Source organism: Convolutriloba macropyga, chromosome 8 (assembly GCF_964194025.1).
Source record: "Convolutriloba macropyga chromosome 8, txConMacr16.3, whole genome shotgun sequence".
In the NCBI taxonomy this organism is placed as follows: Eukaryota; Metazoa; Xenacoelomorpha; order Acoela; family Convolutidae; genus Convolutriloba; species Convolutriloba macropyga.
The window spans coordinates 60,801,130-60,822,307 of record NC_134475.1 but is presented as its reverse complement, the minus strand read 5'-3'; the positions used below and the strand labels follow the sequence as shown (position 1 = coordinate 60,822,307).

The 21,178-nt window shown below is 36.0% G+C and overlaps 2 protein-coding genes across 2 annotated transcripts in view; one reads left to right on the top strand and one right to left on the bottom strand.

Moving 5' to 3' along the window:
* LOC142344897 (uncharacterized) overlaps positions 1–12,243 on the top strand; it is a 217,429-nt gene extending 205,186 nt beyond the window's left edge. The window contains exons 44-49 of the mRNA XM_075396946.1: positions 103–243; positions 1,261–1,339; positions 4,312–4,345; positions 5,333–5,379; positions 7,906–8,080; positions 11,879–12,243. Coding sequence (XP_075253061.1) covers positions 103–243; positions 1,261–1,339; positions 4,312–4,345; positions 5,333–5,379; positions 7,906–8,080; positions 11,879–12,059 — 657 coding nt within the window. The 3' untranslated portion in view covers positions 12,060–12,243. The remainder of the gene's footprint in view (positions 1–102; positions 244–1,260; positions 1,340–4,311; positions 4,346–5,332; positions 5,380–7,905; positions 8,081–11,878) is intronic.
* A 6,820-nt stretch (positions 12,244–19,063) lies between these two features.
* The window catches only part of LOC142344895 (GTPase-activating protein skywalker-like), a 38,539-nt gene continuing 36,424 nt past the window's right edge, over positions 19,064–21,178 (bottom strand). The window contains exon 11 of the mRNA XM_075396944.1: positions 19,064–20,512. Coding sequence (XP_075253059.1) covers positions 20,371–20,512 — 142 coding nt within the window. The 3' untranslated portion in view covers positions 19,064–20,370. The remainder of the gene's footprint in view (positions 20,513–21,178) is intronic.

Below are 21,178 nucleotides of genomic sequence, written 5' to 3'. Positions count from 1 at the left end.
TCCTGCATTATTATAGGAAAATTCGATGAAAATTCCTACATACGGGGAAAATTCGCAGAATGCATTCAAAGTAAAGGTTGCAACGTTCTCTTCTCATTTTAGGAGGCCCAAGACCTTCTGGATGACGAAGACGAAGTGCCTCTGAGTCGATCTGGATTCCGTTTTGACCTAGGAGTATTGGACCACAAGTGGAGACGAATGAGAAGCAAACTGCGTGAATGGATGCAGAGGGAACAAAACGAGGTAAAGACACTAATTCAAGTCGAGAATTTATTTTGAATTAATGCTATTGTTCATTATTTAAATAAAAGAGGGGAGGGTTTTCCCCGGTGCATGATTTCTCAGCATTTCCGCACGGCTCGTGTCCAATTGATACAGTTTCATTGTCTTTTTTTTCAAAAGAGTAATTCGAATGCTTAAATGCTAATTTAATGAAGTAAATCAAATAGGGTCATTTAAAAATTCATCCCATGGAGCGATTTGGATAGGTATAATGGTTCGGTGAGTGGGTGGGGATGGTTGTTTTGGAAAACATTAGTTGCAGTACGCCAACTAAAATTTCTGGGCGACAATTACCAAATACATTCTTCCGACCTTTCAAATTTATAATTTATGGGTGGGAAATTTTACAGGCCCCGCTTTTTGTTGAGGAAATTTTGGCAGACAGATATCTTTTGTGGAGACAGCGTTTAAAAGTGGAATCATTTGAAAGCTCCTGAAAAATGGAATCCAATCTTGAAGAGACGGTCTGTTCTTCTTCGAGGAAAAATTTTAGGGGTTCTCGGCTTCTCAGGTCTCCATTCAGCAAAATTAGGCATTGTTCGAAAATCACGAAATCGTTTGAAAACTTTACTTAAAGAATAACTGACAAGAATTTTGCAGCAATAGCTGATGCGACTGGAAGTTGCAAAGTACAGAACATTATTGTTTCTTCTCCTATTAATTGAAACACAAACATTCGGTCCTTATTTAATAAAAATTTGGATGTCTTTTTTCTATCACGAAAACATGGGATAGTTTTGGTCGGGTGTGGGGGTAATTTTCAATCCAGATGTTCGTATGTTGTTTCTTTGAAAGATATCTAGTAATCAAGTCTTATTTTATTGCAATTAGTAGCTTCAGAATCTGGTTAAAAAACAAGCTGTCAAATATAACTCTGCAATACCATAGCCTACTGTTATTAGGTACGCACAAATTTCAAACGTGCTGACAATAATTCAACATTTGACTAACAAGAAGGAGAATTTTGTGTTTATTCAGGTCAAGTACAGAATAGACCAATTGGAGCACGAAAGTGAAGACGAGACGTGGCAGACAGTCATTGGTCAAGAATGCAACTGTAAGCACTCAATATTTTATGGTTTTATTAGCAGGGTATCATTAAATACATTTATCAGCTATAATCGATATACTGAATTCAACAGGGCTCTATGTTAAATAATGAAAATTGTGTCCAGATTAAGTTTTAAAAACCATACACCCTCGCCTGTAATTTAGAACGGTCTGATCATAGGGGTTTTGGATGACACACCTAATTCTGAGAAAGCAGTATATTTATCTTCGAGAACTTGAAGCAAAGGGTTAGGATAAGTGTGACCTTCCTGAACTTGGCAACTTTAATTCTACCTTGGGTTTCATGAAAATTATTTGAAATGAAGGTGTTTTTTGAAGGACTTTTTGCTCTTTTAGACTGTATCACAGCTAAAAATTTCCAGCAGATACTAAAATTTTGTTGTCAAGACAATTGAACACCAACAATTTTGTATCTACTTTGCATGTCGCTTTTTTTTAATTTGTCTTTTTCACAAGCTTGTGATATATAACTGACTAATTTTCACAATTTTTAGGTAAGCTTGGGTAGAGTTTGTTTTTTCAGTTGGTAAGTAAAGTTTAAAATTTACAAATCAACTCTACCCAAGCTTAACTAAAAATGGTGTTAAATTATTATTGCGAAAGTTTGTCAGTTATATATCGCAAGCTTGTGAAAAAGACAAATTAAAAAGCGACATGCAAAGTAAATTAAGAATTGGTTTTCAATTGTCTTGACAACTTAATTTTGGTATCTGCTGGAAATTTTTAGCTGTGATCCAGTCTAAAACAGCAAAAAAAACCCTCAAAAAACACCTTTATTTCAAATAATTTTCATAAAATTCATGGTCATATTCTAATTGGTAAGATGTACAAAATTAAATACTAATTTTTGAAGATTTTGCATATTTGAATATTGATTACCGATTTTACTAAAAATAATTTTAAGCATAAAATAAAAACGTGGCATGGATATGGAAAAGGTCAGAATCATAAAAATAATACGGAACAACAAAGGCAAGTTAATTTTCAAATGGCTTAAAACGTCAAAACTCATTTCTGGGGGATCTGCAAAAGATGAGTTATATTGCAAACCTTCCTATTATTTGCGTTCAGGAGTAATTGCTGCACCAAACGGAACAAGGCCGGATTTGAGGTTATCTAAACTTTTCTCTCGATATAAACAACAATGTTTGACTGCTTTTCGTAGCAGCTTTTGTCTACGTTTTTGTCCCTTACCTATAGGGAAGCATTTGGACAGAAACAAAAAATTAAAAAATTTACGTAACTTTTTAAATTTGATTTTTGATTTAAATTTAAAATTGCGCAAAGATAGATGTCCACAGGTCAAAGTTGAAAAATATATTTCTGGAAAAGGACAACAAAATGAAGTCAAAGCAAGTTGAATGAAAAACAAACGATTTTGATCGTGGAGTGGAGAACTGCGATAAATGTGGAACCCAAAAAAAACTTGAGATCTTTTAAAAATTTTTTAAAATTGCTTTGTGTGATAATTTTTGGCATCAATGGATAAGTTAGCTGGTTTGGGGCCTTGGTTGCAGAGCCATTACTAAATTTTGTTCAGCATGACATCTTGAGGATGGCTGTAGGGTGAAACAGTAATATAGTAGAGCTTTGTTTCAAAAACTGTTAATTATATTATTGCACTAGGTTTTTGAGTTGCTTTAATTTTGCGCAAGCAAAGTGTTGTATCGTTCGAGAAATGTTGTTTTCTATGCTCGAATTTTATTAGCCATCAGATTTGATGACTTGAAACGGAAAATGATTCGTTTTAGATTTTTTTAAATGCAGTATTAAAATTTTGACAAATTGATGTATTAACTTTTTTGATTCCGTATACGTAAATTAAAACAGACAACCAGATGATTAAGTATTTACATGTTCATTATTTGGCCAATAGTTGTTTTGGGGGATAAGATTTCAGGCAAAAATCGATTAGTCGTGGCCAATTGCCGTGGCCGATAGGGAAATTTTTATCTAACTTTTGTAGAAATAAGGGGAAAACGTTTGACTTACAAACACACGGTCAAAAGTTTTCTAAATATTAAACATTTGCAGCATTTCAGTTAAAGTCGAACTTTTCCACAGGCGACGGCTCTCATTTATTTAGAACAACGCAAATTTTTGCCTTGTTCACTCTCTTTGTCTTGTTCAATCTCTTTTTCTCGTAATTTGGGCTCGGATTTTCATTTTCCGGATATTTTTATTGATGGCTGTAGAATTGCTACAATAGTCTTTTTTAGATTAGTGCTTTTCACGAGCTTTTTAAAAACTCGTTTTCATGCAACGAGAATTGTTAGGGGCTCTTGAGTAATTTATAGTGTCTGGTGGATTTTCAAGTACAGTCTTTGATTGCTTTAATTGGTTTTCGCCTAATTTCCATAAAAAGTTAATTGAAAATTTATACCTAATGGCTACGAAAATTGGCTTCGCCTGATCGAGTTTTGGCCTAGTTACATAGGCCCGACCATTTTAGCAAACCAATCATTTGAACTATTTTTTGCGGAAAAGCGTTTCAATTAGCCGCTGTAATTGTTTGGCGAGTTCTGTTATTAATCAGTTAAGACCTAATATATATACCAACCTTCCTTAAGAACCAGAATATATGTAAATGCTAATCTGCGTATTGCCGTTTCAGTTTTAATCCGTAGTAGTATTAATCCAAGGGAATTTTAAGCAATTATTCGCCAATTGTGCTTCCTTTCATTTCTGTCATATTGGTACGCTGTTGAACCGCATCGCGGAAAACAGTGACAAGTGCAAATGTGTTTACTAGCTAAAGGTAGCTAATTGCCGTGTGATGTTTTCAGATATTAAAAATTTTAGAAATTAATCACTTGATTTTGTACAATTATGATAATGTTACTTGGTGGAGAATATTGGGAGGTTGCATTATTGCTCTAACGGTAAATTTTGGAGCAAAACATTTTTTGTTTCGAGTTTTTTATCAAGCTTTGCTTGCTTTCATCTATAACTTTTCAGATTATGGTATCACAAATGCCAGTGAGCAGGACAAGTACGTTTTCAACTTATTTCGTCAATAGATTTGGAAATGAACGACCTACATATCCTTTGTGTTAAAAAGTTGCCATCCACAATGATCAATTTAATTCATTTAATTCATACCATGATTAATTTGAATGTTCATTTGAATAAAATTTGATGATTAAATCTTCGGATCTTCTCCGTTTGTACCCCACACCCCCCCCCCCCCCCCCCCCCCCCCCAGTACGTTATGTGCCCCCGTTTCAGAGCACGTATCATTACATAGTAAATCATTATTTAAAAATATGGCACGTGTGTCTGTGGGGAGCAAATAATATGCAACCACCAAGCTGGGGGGATGGAAAAGATCCGGCACTTCTCCGCAAAAAGAATGAAAGAATTAAAGGAATTGAAAAACTGTTGGTTGAATAAAAAGCTTTTAGCCCTCATTTTACTAGGAAGCTACTAAGCTAAATATTATTCATTAAATGCCAATTTGATAAACTGACTTAAATCCAGAATAAGTTCAGTGTTGTTTTTATATTTGGAAGTGATGTTGCGTACTGTGTTTGAATGTATTGTGATATTTGATTATAGTATTTATATTTCATACATCCTATAGCATTCTTGTTATCTGCAGTCTTCATTCACGGCAGTTTTAAACAAAGTCATTCCAGATAAAACTCATTACTGCTTCGTAGCAGTTTTTAAAAACTTGATTGAATTAAGCAAAAAAATTTTAGATGTTTGTGAGTTTATAGCTTATATCTTAGGGAAGTTATTTCCGAGCTATTGTTTCATAATTGATTGTTTTAAAAAATTTTGTTACTTGAGTGTTCATCTCATTATTCGAAAAAAAAGGTTTGAGGAAAGTATTTTGGAACCCCCCCCCCCCCCCCCCCCCCGAAATTAAAGCCCCCATTGATATATTTATATTGAAGGGGATGGGGTGGTTGTATCCCATCTCATAAATAATTTTAATAATGTGTAACAGAACATCTCATTAAATGTGTTTCAGAGAGGGTGTTGCAGCTCAAGAGAAAACGTTACCACGGCAGCAATCAGGTCAGTCACGTTCAACAAATCTTGGTGTCAAAAACATTTTTCTTGCAATTCTTAACATAAAAATTAACTAATATCGTTAACTAATAACATGGAGACGCGGTAATGTGCGTTTGCACATAATGTTCCGACCCGCGCATCGACAATCTTGTCTTGTTTTATTGTTTTGTCGCTGCAAAGCTGTAAGCTGAGCGGAGTTACATTGCGGTGCTCTTGGTTTTTACGACTCGAAGAGGAGTATTGATATTCCACAGGTTTTTTTTAAGCAAAGGTTGTTCATGACTTGAACTTTTGACTTTTGTTTTCGAACATTGATTTCTGTTTTAGAACGCCGGCTTTTGTTTTCTAGCATTGGACTTCAACAGTAGCTTAGGTACTAATACATAGACATTAGTAACTGCTGTTAATACTCAAGTTGAAAAGGTCATTATGAAAAATTTTCTTCCCATAACATTCTCTTTTCTCTATTCAATATACAGACACCACCCACCCACACCCCGCCCCAAAGTATCCCCCCGCGCACTTAACTGCCCCGCCTACCCAGACCCCTAAAGTAAAAGTTGTCCTTTTTTAAAATTTTTTAAAAACCATGTCTACAGTTTTATTAGGCTATTAGTTTTTTCGGTATTTCTTGTTTTAGTTAAGGTTAGGCTAGAAATTGTATTCCACGAATCTTCGAGTCGTTTTCGGTATTCTAACGGCTATTTGTTGGTGCATCGTCTGACGCTCTTTTTTCGTTTTATATTTGATCACAAAGCAAAGTTGAAAAATTTTCTGCTCGCTAACGGCATTTGCGTACATGGCGTTATTTCTCACTCTATTTAACCAACGTTTTTAGGTCATTTGCGTGAATAGATTTGCATCATAATTGACTTACCTCACTAAAAATGACTGTCGCACTTTAATTTTAATTTGATTTAGTTCAAGGTCACGGGAACTCGTGTGTTTGACGAAGTTCCCTAATAAAAAGTTTCTGCGGAATGAATTTCACGAAGTTTCATTAATTTATGGCTGAATTTTTGACATAGTTTTTTGAGTGGCGTCCTTAACTTATATCTGTATCTGTTTCTATCTCTATTATCCGGCACGCACGTCTATTTTTTTCGCAGCTATTGCGGCCACCTGCTGGCTTTGTTTTTGCTAACTGAACTGTTGATATGACAAATTCGACAAAAATTAAAAAAAATATATAAATTATTTGAAATTAACAATCTGCGACCATTGGGATCATTTCTCTAAACTTAATTATTAACGTTTCCTTGAAAAGTTAAACAGTTGGACACATGCAACTGCAAAGCCAATTTCTTGTGGGAAGAGGATTAAAAAGATATTGCTGACCATTAAAAGCATTTTTTGATAGAATAATTTTCATGTAATTGTCACACTTTTTGGTCCTCAAAAACGGGATAAACAGGTGAAGACCAGAGGGCATCAAGTGGCTGAGCAGCTCTCTTAGACCTTTATGCCTTACTAGTCCCTAAATATGCGATTCACCAAAACTGTTTTGAGGAGGCTATTTTATAGTGTGAACGACACCCCCCCCCTCCTCTCCGCGCACACAACGGTCACCCCCTATTGCTGGTATCCCTACGCCCCAGATGGGTACTACTGAAGCCAACCGCTCGCCGGTCGTTTGAGCGAAATTCGCCCGACGTTTTTCGGCTGTTTCTTTCCTTTCAACCCTAATGGTGGTTACGCGAATCAAAATTGGCTATTTTTCCACAATCTGTCAGGTATGCAGTTTTCTTCCTGAAAAGCTCTTATCGTCAGACTTCGTCATTCCATCAGTCCAGTAATTCAAATCTATCTCTATATCCCAAGCAAATTTGAACAAAATTAGATTGAATTAGCTTGTTTGAGGCCATTTTTTATCAACAAAAGCTAAGTTATCAAAAATATTGTAAAATTTTAAGAATTCATTGGTCCCACCTGTTGAAGAACCCATTATCTTTTAAGATTGAAATGATTAACGTCGAGGTGAAGAATAAAAAATTTTTATATCAAATCACTGCTAATTTAGAATAAAAATTATAGAAAAGTGAGCAAAAAGTCCACTTTGGCCGGAAGTTCAACTTGGATGGAACTTGAAACCCCGATAACTCAGAAAATGCAAAAATTGAGAAATCTATAATAAAATATTCTTCGCTCGATGGAATTTCTAATGATACCACTCATATCTTGCCACTCTTACGACACTACGTCAAATATATCGGTCGGCCAAAATTCATAGAACAAAATAAGCCAGTTAAGCATACAGCCCCCCCCCCCCACTAACGTGGGTCGGAACACACATTACTTGCTGCGAAACGTCGTTAAAATCACGTGTCTTATATATTATCAGCGGTGTGATATTGCCTTCGTAGAACGAACATCTCCTTGCAATTGAGTTGGCCTATGTCAACGTTACTGAGATCTTAAAAATGGTTGTTTAAACTCATGTAAAAATGGCTAGAGTTATTGGTGGATTAGTTTCCAGAAATTTTTTATTGGTTGTTGATTATGTGACAGAAAAATGTAAAATTTCAACAGGTGAAAATGGCGGTGGCGGTGATGAGGTGGTGATGCGTGATTGGTGGAAGAAGAGCTCAGTTGACCACTTGAGACATGAAGTGCAACTCATAGGGAGGGTAGTGACTGAACTCATGTCTTCAAGTGACGAAGATGAGGAAAACGACACTGTCGAATACACCGAAGCCCTTCTCAGGTTACTTTTAACATCGATAATCCCAAAGCCATGGCTGATGCGACCGATGCCATATTTCGGCACCTATCCCTTTGGATTTACTGTAACCATCAGTTTTTTTCATGATTGCATATAGGAATCCACATGAAAAGTTTCGGCTCTAATACAACGCGCAGCCATAATGAGCCATATCTTCTTTGTTCCAGTCCCTCAATTTTATTTCGGAGTTGGGAGCTTTATGTGAGCTTGGTTTTTATTAAATTGATTGACTTAATTGGCCAATGATTTTTGAAGAGAATACAACCATTGAAAAACTCTATAGAAAAGCTGAATCGATCTTTCAAGATCCTTCTTAAAAGTTTCTTGATGAAAAAACGAGGCCTGAAATTTGGATTTTCATTTTTTTCTGACCTTTTCAGGCGTCATATTCTTTATTCATCATTTCAATAAATCATCTACTTATGTTTATAAAACTTGAATTTATAAATATATGTTATTAAAATTACATTGTGATATTCTAGAAGGTAGATTCTTAAAAATCATTTTCAGTAGCTCCTTGATTTTCGACAAACACAATATGTATAAAGAAAAGAAGCATAGAAATTGGTTTAGCGTTGAAAACTCTTCACATTGATAAACACGGGAAAATTTCAAATTCAAATTCAGCTGTCTGAAAATTTATCTTCATCAGATTTTCTAACAGTTATATTTTCCTGGTCAGATTTTTACTGATATTGAATTTCAAAAAAATCCAAATTCGTTGTTAGCAAATTCGAAGCGTCCGTAAATTAAAGGCCGAAGCAATATCCACATGCCTCTTTGATCTTACAAAAGTACATCCAGTCTGAAATTTACGACAACTTTTCCAAAAATTGTCGTCTTTGGTGGAGCACTTTTGGTATGGTTTGAAAATAACACAACGAGTAATTTTAGAAAAACTTTTGTTTCAAAAAAGCAGAAAATATTATTTTTCGTAGGAAGTAAGAAAATTACCTCTAAATTATTCAGTTTTCAATCACTTTCTTTGAATCTTTTTGACATGCCGTGCTGTATTCTTATACGTGCTGTTTAATTGCTCTTGAGCGGAATTTGAAGGAATTACTGTAGTCGTATAAGTCGTTTTGCTTAGCTAATGCAAATTTTAGTTGAGAGCCTTTTGACTTTTACACCGCCTTTTACGTCCTTGACTTTCTGATTTTCGCGTGATCTAAATATTTCTTTCATTCAAAATTTCAAGAAGCTGGACTCAATTGGCGGAAGCTTAAAACTGAAAAGTGTGTCAAAGTTTGTCTGCAAGCTACACAACCCTCCCCTCCACTCCCCTCCCCTCCCCCAACACCTACCCAGACAAAAGCAGGCTACAATAGAATTGAGCCCCAGTCGGTTGAGAGCAATTATTTTGGCGTCATGTTATTTTTTATTATATGCTTTTGTCGTTATGAATTGATTTAATTTCGCATAATTAGCTCGCAAAGTGAAAGTGTCTGATTTATACAGCAATATTGCATTTATTGTTTCGCCGCACCGCCAGTTAAGTGCGCATATAACTTTTAGGCCCCCAGGCGCACGTACTATTTTTTTTACATATAGTACCGTGCAATATAACCACAATTTGTAACAGGGAGGGGGGATAATAAACACTGGGGATCGAAACAGAATATCTAATTTGTTAATAAAAAAAGATACAGAACCTAAAATAGAAGAACTTTTTCTTCTTACGGCAACGATTTATTTCGGTTTTGTTACGGTTTTCACTAAAATGAGCTCCAAAGCATGTATACCTCAATGCGTGCATGCTACTGTGTCTGTCAGCATAAATGGTTTGGTCGATTATCTCTGATATGTTCTTAGAAAAAATTGACTGTCAAACTCAACTTCTCTCCAAACTTTTCAAATCTTCCAAATAGTTATCATTGATGATGATGATGATGATGGTTTTAGCACCTTTTCTAATCTCAAAAGTGCGTTCGTTCAGTTAGTAGGCTAGACAAAATAGTAGAGTTTTGAGCATCGTCTTGAAACATTTGTAGTTTGACTCATTGCGAACATAACTAGGCAGGCTGTTCCAGTAGTAGCATCCACTATTCATAAAAGCACGCTTCTCGTAGTTTGTTTTGACTGCTGGAACCCGAAAAAGCTCCCGCCGCGATGGATTCGAAGACGATGAGTTCAATTGAAAAAGATCTTTAAGGTATGTCGGGGGTTTTCCATGTTTGACTTTGTGCATCAAACAGCCAGCTTTATATTGGATTCGTTGCTTTATCGGAAGCCAGTGTAATTTCTTCATTAGCTCGCTTGTTCGAGAAAAACGCGGCTGGTTGAAAACAAAACGAGCTGCAACATTTTGTACGTTCTGTAGTTTCTTCAATTTTGATTCCGGAAGACCAAGATAGAGTACGTTGCAATAATCTAATCGAGATAACACGTAGCATCTAACGAACAAAATTTCCAGCTCTTTATCTAGGAATTGTCGGCAAGAAAAAACTTTCCTCAGGTAGTAAAAACAACTCTTTCTCACAGAACTTATCTGATCTTCTAGCGATAGACTTGTATCAAGTAGAAAGCCAAGTATTTTAATACGTTGCTTTTCAATGAGAGGATCTCCGAAAGGGGTAACCTGTAAAGAAAAGCTTCTGTTCAAGGTATGTTTGAATACAATAATGTCTGTTTTGTCTTTGTTGAGCTTCAATTTCAAAGAAGTAAAACACAGTTCAATTTCCCCAAGAATTTCTTCATAAGTAGGTTCAAGTTGTCCATCCGTTACTTCAAAGAAAAATTGGGAGTCATCAGCATAAAAATGATACACGCATTTTAGCTCATCATTGGGCAAAATTAAGTAGAGAGCCTCAAATGAATACTTTTGGTTGCAATGAAAATAATGCAAAATATCTGACTTTTAATTGTAAACCTTTATTAAGCAAGGCCATAACAATTTTTAATTCAATGATTAGTGTTCAGCATGTTCTTGGTAAACAGGTTTTAATTTTTGAAATTTTATCTTTGTTGTTCGGGCTGGAATTTTGTGCAAACCCACATTACCAATCCTCCTTGTTCTAAATTATTCCTTGTTGTCGTAATGCAGAACGTTATTATCGAAGATGTCGCTAGCAATCAACTGCCAGTTTGATATGCGGTACATACGGTTGATATTGGGGGTCTTTCCCATTATAGCCCCCCCCCCCCATGAAATTATAGCCCCATCTTTATGGTATAATTACCATGATTGCGGGGGGGGGGGGGGCTATAGGTTATCTGACCACTAAGCTGGTGTGGGGGGCTATAATGGGAAAGATCCGATATTGGTATCATATTGTTAGCATATGTTATGGTATCATATGTTATCAATAATGTTTAGATATTTAAACACATTTCATGAACATTGTAACTGTTTTACTCGGCCTGACTCTTAAAATTTTTGAAGGTATGAAGCTGAAAGTCAAAACATTCTGTGCTGCACACAATCGGAATCTGACGGATTTAGCAGAACATTTATTAAAACTACATCAAATAGAAACTATGGTAATTTCATCAATTGTAGAGATCAATAGTTGGTTGCTAAGAGCCTGGTTAATGCTGAAGATCGAAGTGATCATAACAAATGTCACCTTTGTGTACAGAAAGGGTTGATAGAGAACGACTAGACCTACTATTTAGACTGCGTATCACCGAAAAATCTAAACGTCAAAACTGGACCACGTTATAAAGCGACTAGAAAGGAGTAAATTCATTTCATAAATAATTGCTAAATAGCAAACACGAATAATTTCGGTGAGTGATTACAAAATCGGATCTCAACCCTAATTCTCGTTTCTGCTCCAGAGAGGTCACTGGATTGTCAGAGAGGTCTAATTCCGCAAAATCTACAGCTAGGAGCAGTAGCCAGGATGCGGATGCGGAAGGCGATGACGACGATTGTGGCAAACGGAATCCAGAAGCCAGGAGGAAACGCAGGAGATTTATCAAACAAAACTTCAAGCGCGAGCATCTCGAAGATATGTAAATTAACATGAACTTCAAAATGACAAATTCTCAAAAGGCGTGTACAAGTCAAGCTTAAGCAAGATTCGACTTGAGATGCAATTCCACATTAGATGAAACAGACTTAGCAGAAACATCTTTGCTTCATGATAGGATTGACGTCGCTGTTTGTTTCGTGATCACTATTTTTCGCATTTATCCTATTATTGTTCCGACCCTCTTGAGGGGGGAGGAACTATATACTCAAATGGGTTTTTTTTGTTCCGTGAATTTTCGCCGCTCGATATATTCATCGTAGAGAGTTGAGACTGGTATCATTAGAAAGCTCGTCCAGCGTAGAATATTGAATTAAAAAGATTTTTTTAATTTTCGTTTTCTACAGGGAGTTATCGAGGTTTAAACTTCTGAGAAAAGAGTAGTGAATTCACGTTGATTTCATTCAAATTTTCCGGAATTTTTGCCTAAATTTTCGTCAATTTTGCTAAAATTTGTTATAATTTTTAAGAATAGTGTCGTTGATTTTATTTTTGAAGACGAACAAGCATTGTTGATTGTTTTGATTTATTTTTTTTTGGTCAAAAAATTTGGATAAACATTTCAAAATTTAGCCTTTTTCATCAAAAACAGCACGAAATAAGCTACTTTAGTCCACTTTGATTAAATTTGCCGACAGTACACCCCCAAACAACACTCATACAACCTTTGTAGACTCAGAGGGGGGCTATTTCTACTTCAGAGTCCGCTGAGAGTGCACTGTAGCTAAAACTTTGCCGTTTTTTGCTAACTTTACTCGTTGATTATCAAAAATGCAGAATTTATTTTGAGATTTCAACTAACAAATTATTTATATCTACAACATTCGAAAAATCAATTGTTCCTAACGGACAATAGGTATTAGCAGGGCTAGTTTTTGGGCCATTCTTGGACTGTTATAATCCAAAAAAAATCGGGTTGTAATCAGTCGGTCTTTTTTTTTTTAAAAAGACTTTTTTAATAATAAAGAACAGAACATATCAAATAAAAGCTCAGGAGTGATAGGTCCAACCAATTCGCTTGCAAAGCAGCTCCAAGCTAATGCATTTAGTTTTTTAATTGAAAGTTTATGGTCGTTTCTTTTTTTAAAAATAATTGACTTTTCAATAAATAATGGCTTAATTAACTTTTCCTCTAATTTTTTCTTAATTTGTTCAACTTCCAGCTTAGTGTCAGCAAAGAAAGACCGCTTCTTCTTTCTACTGATTTAACATTTATTCTCGGTTGCAGTTTTAAGCCTGAAGTTATTGTTTTCTGGTTCTGATACTACAAGATTTCAGATTTTTGTTTGTTTTGATATTTGCCAGTTTTTCACGTTTTCTAATTTTGTCATATTATCACATTATTGACAGTTCTCAGGTCACCTTATTGGCATTCAGAATAAGGCACAATTGAACATATTAAAATCGTAAAAGATATACATCATCGTTTTAACGGCCTCGACGCCTCTTTCTTGAAGAAATCAATTGAATTTCTTAATTTTGTCTCTAACTGTCATTTATACTTTGTCGTTTCGGTCGTATGAAATTTCTTGTATAGTGATAGCTTTCATTGGCTTTTTATGGAAGAACAGAGGAACCGATATTCTGATATTAGTAGATAGCTGATGGCTTTCATGACTTTGAAAACAATCGTTTTCCAAAATATAAAAAAAAAATTTTTAACTTTGCAATTTTGTTCTTTTTAAGTTTCTTTTTGTTACCTAATCTCGTTAGTTAATTACAGGTCAAATATGACATTATGGGTGTCAAGGAAATAAAAGGGATTGGTGTCCCAAAATCTGTTTTTCAAAGAATTTGTTATGACCTTACTGGCTTCGACACCGGTTTTTCACAAAAAAAGTAAAATAATTTGATTTTTGTCATATTTGACGTTCTTTTTGTAGATGCAAGAAATATTCTGAATAATTACAGGTCTCGAGGGCTTCCTTTTCATGAATAAACGACCCTATTTAAATAGCTCTTGTAATGAATGCCTTTCATGACATTGAATGTAATTTTGTTTCGAAAAAAAAAATAAAAGTATTACATACTTTAGCACTTCGCTTTTTTGTCTACTTGTTACCTAGTCTTACTAAAGAATGGCCACGTAAAACATTATAGCTGTTTGAAGAAGGCGCAATCAAATATATTTTGATTGCCAAAATTTGGCTTGACGGTTTTGACAGCGTTTTCTGGCAAGTTTCAATTGAAATTTTGTTTGTTCTTTGTTGTTCTTTTTAGCCGCTTTAAAAATGAATAAGGACAGATCAGAATGCCCTTCTAAAGAAGCAGTGGTAATCGTAAATTTGTGGTAATATTAATTGATTCCTAATGGTATTTTTTACTTTGAAGTTAACTGTTTCAAAAAAATAACTTAATTTTTTTTACTTTACTGTTTTCGTTCTTTTTGGTATGATTGTTACCAAACCTTTTTATGGACTGGTCGCATATGTTTTCTGGTGATTTATAAGTTATTTTGTTTAGTTTTAGGTTTATCTGACGGTATGTTGACTTTGTTATTAAATTTAGTTTTTAAGAGGGACAGAAATTTTTTGATGTAATTAATGTTTGTTGTTGTTGTTGTTTGATTTTGCTGTTAGTCCTGACTCGCTTTCTTAATATTGACATATTACAGCAATCTAATGCATCAATTTTTACTCCCCTGAGTTATTTGCTTTGGAGGCTATCTTATCGTTCATACAGAATTTTTTTGAAAAAGACTTGGGCTTTTTTGGGATTCGCAAATAATTTTTGGGTTTTTCTATCGGTTCCTCATTTGGTAGACAATTATGCCAAAATTGTGGATGGGCGGGGTCGGAACCTTATGTGCCATCGCACATTACCGAGCCGCCTTGTCTACTTACATGAAGCTGCGATGCCAGTATTTCCAAGGACAAAATGTATACTATTCGAGAAATCCACAATCTATAATTTCTCAAATGTTTATTATCTGCAAAATTATGCCTTCAAACCCCTTAATTGCACACCTGACAGTACAGTATTAAAAAAAATTGAACTTGAAAGCTTAATTTTGCAGCTCCTCGTGTGCTAATAATTCCCTCTAAGATGTTAATTTCTCTGACGACGGAGTAATCCGGATTCAGTGTGTTATTTGGCGTAAACTGATTACTATGTGGAACTATATTTTCTTTGATAGTATTTCGGCAACTTTGTACTACTTGAGAATAAGAATAGCCACGTAAACCTTTTCGGACTTTTAAACCTCGAAAATGCGTAACTGGAACCGGAACAGAGGCAATATGCTGATTTGTTTTGTGCTTATTGAGCTTGCTTGGCACCATTCGGTTCCTTCATTGTAAGCGCAATTGCCTTTATATCTGTCGCTTTCCGTCATTTCTAAACTGATCAACCACCTAATTCAATTATTGAATTAAAACAAACTTTTTTTTTACTTTTGGCGCGTTATGAGACTTCTGTTAATGGTGTAGTAGAAGTGTTAATGGTGGCATTTAAAGGCGGCAGTGTTGTTTGTGGTGGTAACTGCTACGTAAATTTTATGTAATCTGAACAGGTACACCAAAGATAACCACTTAGTTAAATTACATTCGAGAACCCCCCCCCCCCCCCCACACACACACACACACACACACACACACACACATCAGCCCCCTCTCACTTCACCCCTCCCCCCCCTGCACATCACTAATAAAAAATGAATTTTAATCCTCCTACTATATCCATTCAGACTCTTTCGTGCCGTTTAATCTTTGTCCGCTCCTTTTTGAGTTTGCTCTTCGACGTCTCTTTTCTGATTATAATTGCAAGCTTATTCAACTTCCGAATGAAATTTAGTATAATTGAACTGTCACTCCATTTCGACTTACTTCTCGATGCTAAAAAAGGGGCAAGGTACGGTGGTTTACATTAATTGGCATCAGTTTTTCAAGCCTTTATTAGAGCGGTCTTTGGTCTGCTCACGAATATAGAAAACGTTTGATACTTTGATTCTTGGAGTTCTAATGGACGAATTTTCCTCTCAGTAAAAAATCCGGGCATTATCATATTTAATTGCTCTCAAACGAAGTTTGTAGCAATTATATTAGTCTGTCGGTCTTGTTCGTATGCGATGTTTCTCTTGACCGATTTTTCGTCTGACCGATTTGACTTTTCTTCCTCAAAAACAGGATACAGGATAAACATGTAGCGCTCAGCGGGCATTAAATGCTCTTAGAGCTTTTCAACTCTGGTCTCCAAGTATGCGATTCACAGAAACTAATTTGGAGACTTATACTTATAATGTGCAGGGCGGTTCTTAGAGGTTAACCCCCCCCCCCCCCACACACACACACACACACATTCAAGCTGTAAAGGCCCCATGCAGCCAAAAACCGCCCTCCCACCGTTACTCCCCCGAACCCTACTGTTGCCCCACCCCCATCAGACCCCCGGTGCACCCCCTCCCGCTGCGCTGACCCCACTCCCCTTCAATTAAACTAAAGCTAGCCTCACTACATTGTGGCTAGCAACTGACGAAGCCAACCGCTTGCCGGTCGTTTGGAGCAATTCGCTCAAAGTTAGTTCGTTACGTTTGGTTTTGAGAAAATAAATTGTTATGGCCCGATATATCTGTCTTTTCAACAAAATCTTTAAATAGAATAATAGGGTAAATTTGGGAAAAAAAGAACAAATACCCAAATTGAACAAATTTGAATAGATTTTTTCCTGGTTTTACAGGTATTTGATTCCGAACCAAGAAACCGCATCTATTACTGATGCCTTTTTACTGATAATTTTATTCAGTTGACTTAAACAAAAGTTATAATCACCTGCACTTAGTTACGTTCACCTGCAGTTATTCGTTGGCTCCAATCAGTACCTTTTAAAAAGGACACATTGAACAAATGATAATTTTTGTTAACAAACACCTTTAATTCCGTTTTGCCCTCATTTAAGGTCAACTTGATTAAAGGTCAACTGCTAATAACTGTACCTGTCCTTGACTCTGTACATGACAGAATCACTGTATCATCCGCAAACCGTGAAACATCACAACTGTTTGACCCGGTTTCACAAAGTAGTGATATAAAGTATGAATACCAATGGACCTAAAACTGTTCCTTGAGGAACAGCAGAATTTAGTACAACACAACCTGATTTCGTGATACTATTTTGAACACATTGCTTTCTCGAGCATACCGTACTGGTGGGGGCACAAACGGAAAAGATCCATTCTTTTAAGGAGAACTTCGTGGGAAGAAATAATGGAACCAATAAACAAAATGATTTTTCAGTTGATTTTCTCTATGACGGTATTTTGTAAATCCTGCCTATGACGGTCTACTTTCTATTTCACTTATATACGCTCTTCTAACTTTCTGATAAACCAGCCGCAAAATATTTTAATGCGAAGAAACGATAAAACCAAAATCCAAACGAGAAAACAAAAAGCAATATAAACCGGCTATAGTCGGACGAATTGCTCTCAAATGACAGGCGGGGGCAATTGAACTTAGAAGGGGTGTAGGGTACAAATGTTTTATGGGAGCAAAAATCGCCTTGTGGCTCGATCCCCTGACCTCCAGTTTGGCAATCTGACATCTTAACCACTCAGCTACAATCCCTCTCATTTCCGTTTGCTCGCAGTCGCTTTTACCAGCAAACTTTATTTCAGAACTTAGATCACTCAAAGTGCCACTTAGATCACTCAAAAATCAAGAAATAAAGAGTGAAAAAGTTGAAAGAGTGATAGACATAACTATTTAGACATAAATTGTAAAAAAAAAATTTTGGACAACAGGCAAAGAAATTAATTGAAAAAAGTACTTAACGCGGCTGATTGTAGCTTTTTGGTACAGCGATGTGGCGGCGGGGGGGGGGGGGGGGCGTAGGGTTGTGCGAGAGCTGGACGAGAGGGCATCCAAATCTGCAGGCTCGAGGAGGGTTGACGGGGGTGTCGGGATGACAGAGGATAAGGGGTGACAGAGGCGGGAGTCAAATATTTAAGACTGAGAACCGCCCCCTCACACCCTGAAATTGTCTTCTCAAAAATTTCGGTGAATTCGATACTTAAGAGACTAGAATCGGTCTCTTAATGCCCTTCGAGCGCTACCTTTTTATCCCGTTTCTGAGGACCAAAAGTCAAATGCGTCAGACGAAAGATCGGTCAAGCGAAAAATTGCACTTCGTTTGAGTGCAATTAATCAATTGATAATTCATATGATGAACTAACGTTGAGCCACGAAAATCAATTTTTTCAAGACAAAGTTTCCAAAATATCAATTCCATAATTTCAAGAACAGTTGCAACTGATTTTAGGAGCCATTTTTGTTAATTTCAGTTAAACTGTTCTAAACTGAATGGCCGACTTCCTGGTGAGTTTTGAGTGACCGACACCAACGCCAGTTCATTGTTTATCACTAAAGCAGTTGAAAAAGTTAAGGTGTCATAACAATAAATTGGTTTATAATTCTAACAATGTTTTATTGCACCATTTAAGAGGAACAACTCATCTAGGGTTACACAACTGCTCGCTGCCAATCAACAAGTGAATCAGAGACATTTGCAAAAAGTTATACATCTATTTACAAAAACACACTAATCGAGCATCGTGCACGTTATTCACGCCAAAAGATCTCTTTCCTCCTCCTCTTGAGAACAAAATCATCTCTATCCGAAATATTCTTTTTTGCAGGAATATGAAAACTCAATCATTTCTTATCATTTTTCCAACGATACAAGTTGATTTAAATTTATTTACTGAAAATTACTACTGAAAAAAAGGCTAACAAGTCATGGCAATTGAAATGAGAGAAAGAGAGAGAGAGAGAATGACTCGCATTTTTAATTTCCGCAACAAAAAAACTTTTTTGACTGAGTTAGAGGAGGTTGACAACTTTGACTATTTGCAGAATTATTCAAATTTTCCTACTATCCACACGTTGAACAAATAAAATTCTGTCACAGGTGTTTACAAATCAGATTGTTTGTATAGGTTACTCATCGTCATCAACGGTCATACCACTCTGGAATTATAAAATCGCAATTTATTGGAGAGAAATAGTTTCTTGTATAGTTTTCAGAGGAACTTTATCATCACGGAGGAAAAAGATTCAGCTCCATTCAAATAAATATCGTTCAGATCTAATAATTATTGCCTATCATGAATTGTTGACTAAATAATTCATCGCTACATAAAAAGATAGAGTCAAATATTCGAACAGTAGTATCGCATGTAATGACATTTATATACTCACGGAATTTTGGATAATTCACGGGGTTATATTTCGATTGAACTCAACTTTCTTCAACTTAAGTATAATTTAAGACATAACGTGTATAAAATTAAAACTTAAAATTACATCTTAGAATTTTGGCATTGATATTGATCGCGCGCAACAAAATAAGAATACAATGTTGGAAAAAGGCTAGCGATCTAACATGCTTTGTAGAACCCCCCTCCCCCCTCCATCTGCCTCTCAGCAAATGTTTAGTAAGTCACTCATCAGGGTTGAAATCTGAAGCATTGAAATATCTCTATTTAAAAATAGTAACCCCTTACTTCGAATAGCTTAATAAGCTTTTCGTGCCGAGAACTTTATATTTTTGGCCGGCAATTGAAGCTCTTTAAGGTAGGGCGGTAGGTTCCTTTTGCATAGAAGTGTAATTTAAAACGTACATCATATTTCGGTTTACTGCACCATTCCATCACTGATATTCAACTGCATTTTCTCTCGATGATCAAGTATTTTATCGAAATTAATCATGCGCACTTTGTCAACATTACCAACGTATTGCAAAACCTTTTGGTGGCCATCAATTCCAACAAATCTACGAGATTTAAAGAGTTTCCATTAGCAAAGATCTTAATCTGCCATTTTACACATGTAAAAATTAGGTCGCTTCAAGTTATAAAGTTCTTGGTAGTGGCACTCAAATGACATCATAAATCATGCAAAGATTTGATTCAATTTCAGGACTAATCGTATTTGTTTGAGCAAAGAAACAAATGGTCTACAGCGCAGATAAACCAGCAGCCTCTTCTTATTTGCTTCAAACGATGATAACTGTTCAAATGGCTTGTCTTTGTTCATGTAACATTTATCCTTCCCAATTCGATCCCAAATACCAGTCAGGGGTGCCAATCTTTTATCTTGGAACAAATTGCGCGACGCAGTAAACTAAGCGCCAGTTTTAGGTATTCTTGACCAGCTTCACAACTTTTATCTAGGTTGGACAATACCAGCATATCTTATCAACTGTATTGACATATTTTGGAGCAAATATCAGGCCGTCTTTACAACATACATCTAAGTGGCACTAGCCCCAAGATCAACAGTAGTTTAAGTTGACTGCTTTACTTCAGTCGTCTCTTAGACCGATGACCTCCACATTGCAGATTGAGAAATCTTCTGTGGATGCTAGAGGGGGGTTGTTGAACGTCGTGCATGTCTTAGAAACCCCTTTGTCCATCGCCCAGTCTATGGCAAGGCCTTCGTGATTCCTACAGACAGAAATTCTTCGGAAAAGGTTTAGAATCAATTAGAAAAACATAGCCGGCAGATTGCCGGAAAACAGCCGCAATAGACACTTCTGGCCTTCCATGAATTGAAACAACTAAAGAAACAAGATAGGCAGATTGACCAAAAGTCCTTTAGTAGACCACTAGATTTTTTGGGTTAGATACGTACTGTCAATTTTATGACACATACGGTCTATAAGGAAAAAGCCCTAAAAGAGCTTTCTCAAAATTGATATTCGAAATCAAAAACTCAAGACTAATACTTAAGAATTAGGGCATATTCGTTTGGAACTACTAAGATGCACACTATTGACCTTCAACTACTAAATGTTCATAAAAATTAAAGTTCCATAAGTGAGTTGAGAAATCATTTTTTTGAGTGAGGTAAGACACGCAACTGGCCTAAAAGCAGAAAGGACGTCACGGTAAGACGAAACAAAAATCTGTTAGACGAAGTAAAAAAATTAGGAGCGCAATAATAGCCGCCTTGAATTCTTGGCGCGGCTATTAACAAGAACAAAATATCAGCTCTTCTAAGATTCGAAAAATTATCAGCTGTTCTCATTAAATGAGTACAGCATAAACTAAGATTAAAACCTCACAATAACCACATCACAAAAACCACAAATACTCAGTGAGGCCCGCGTT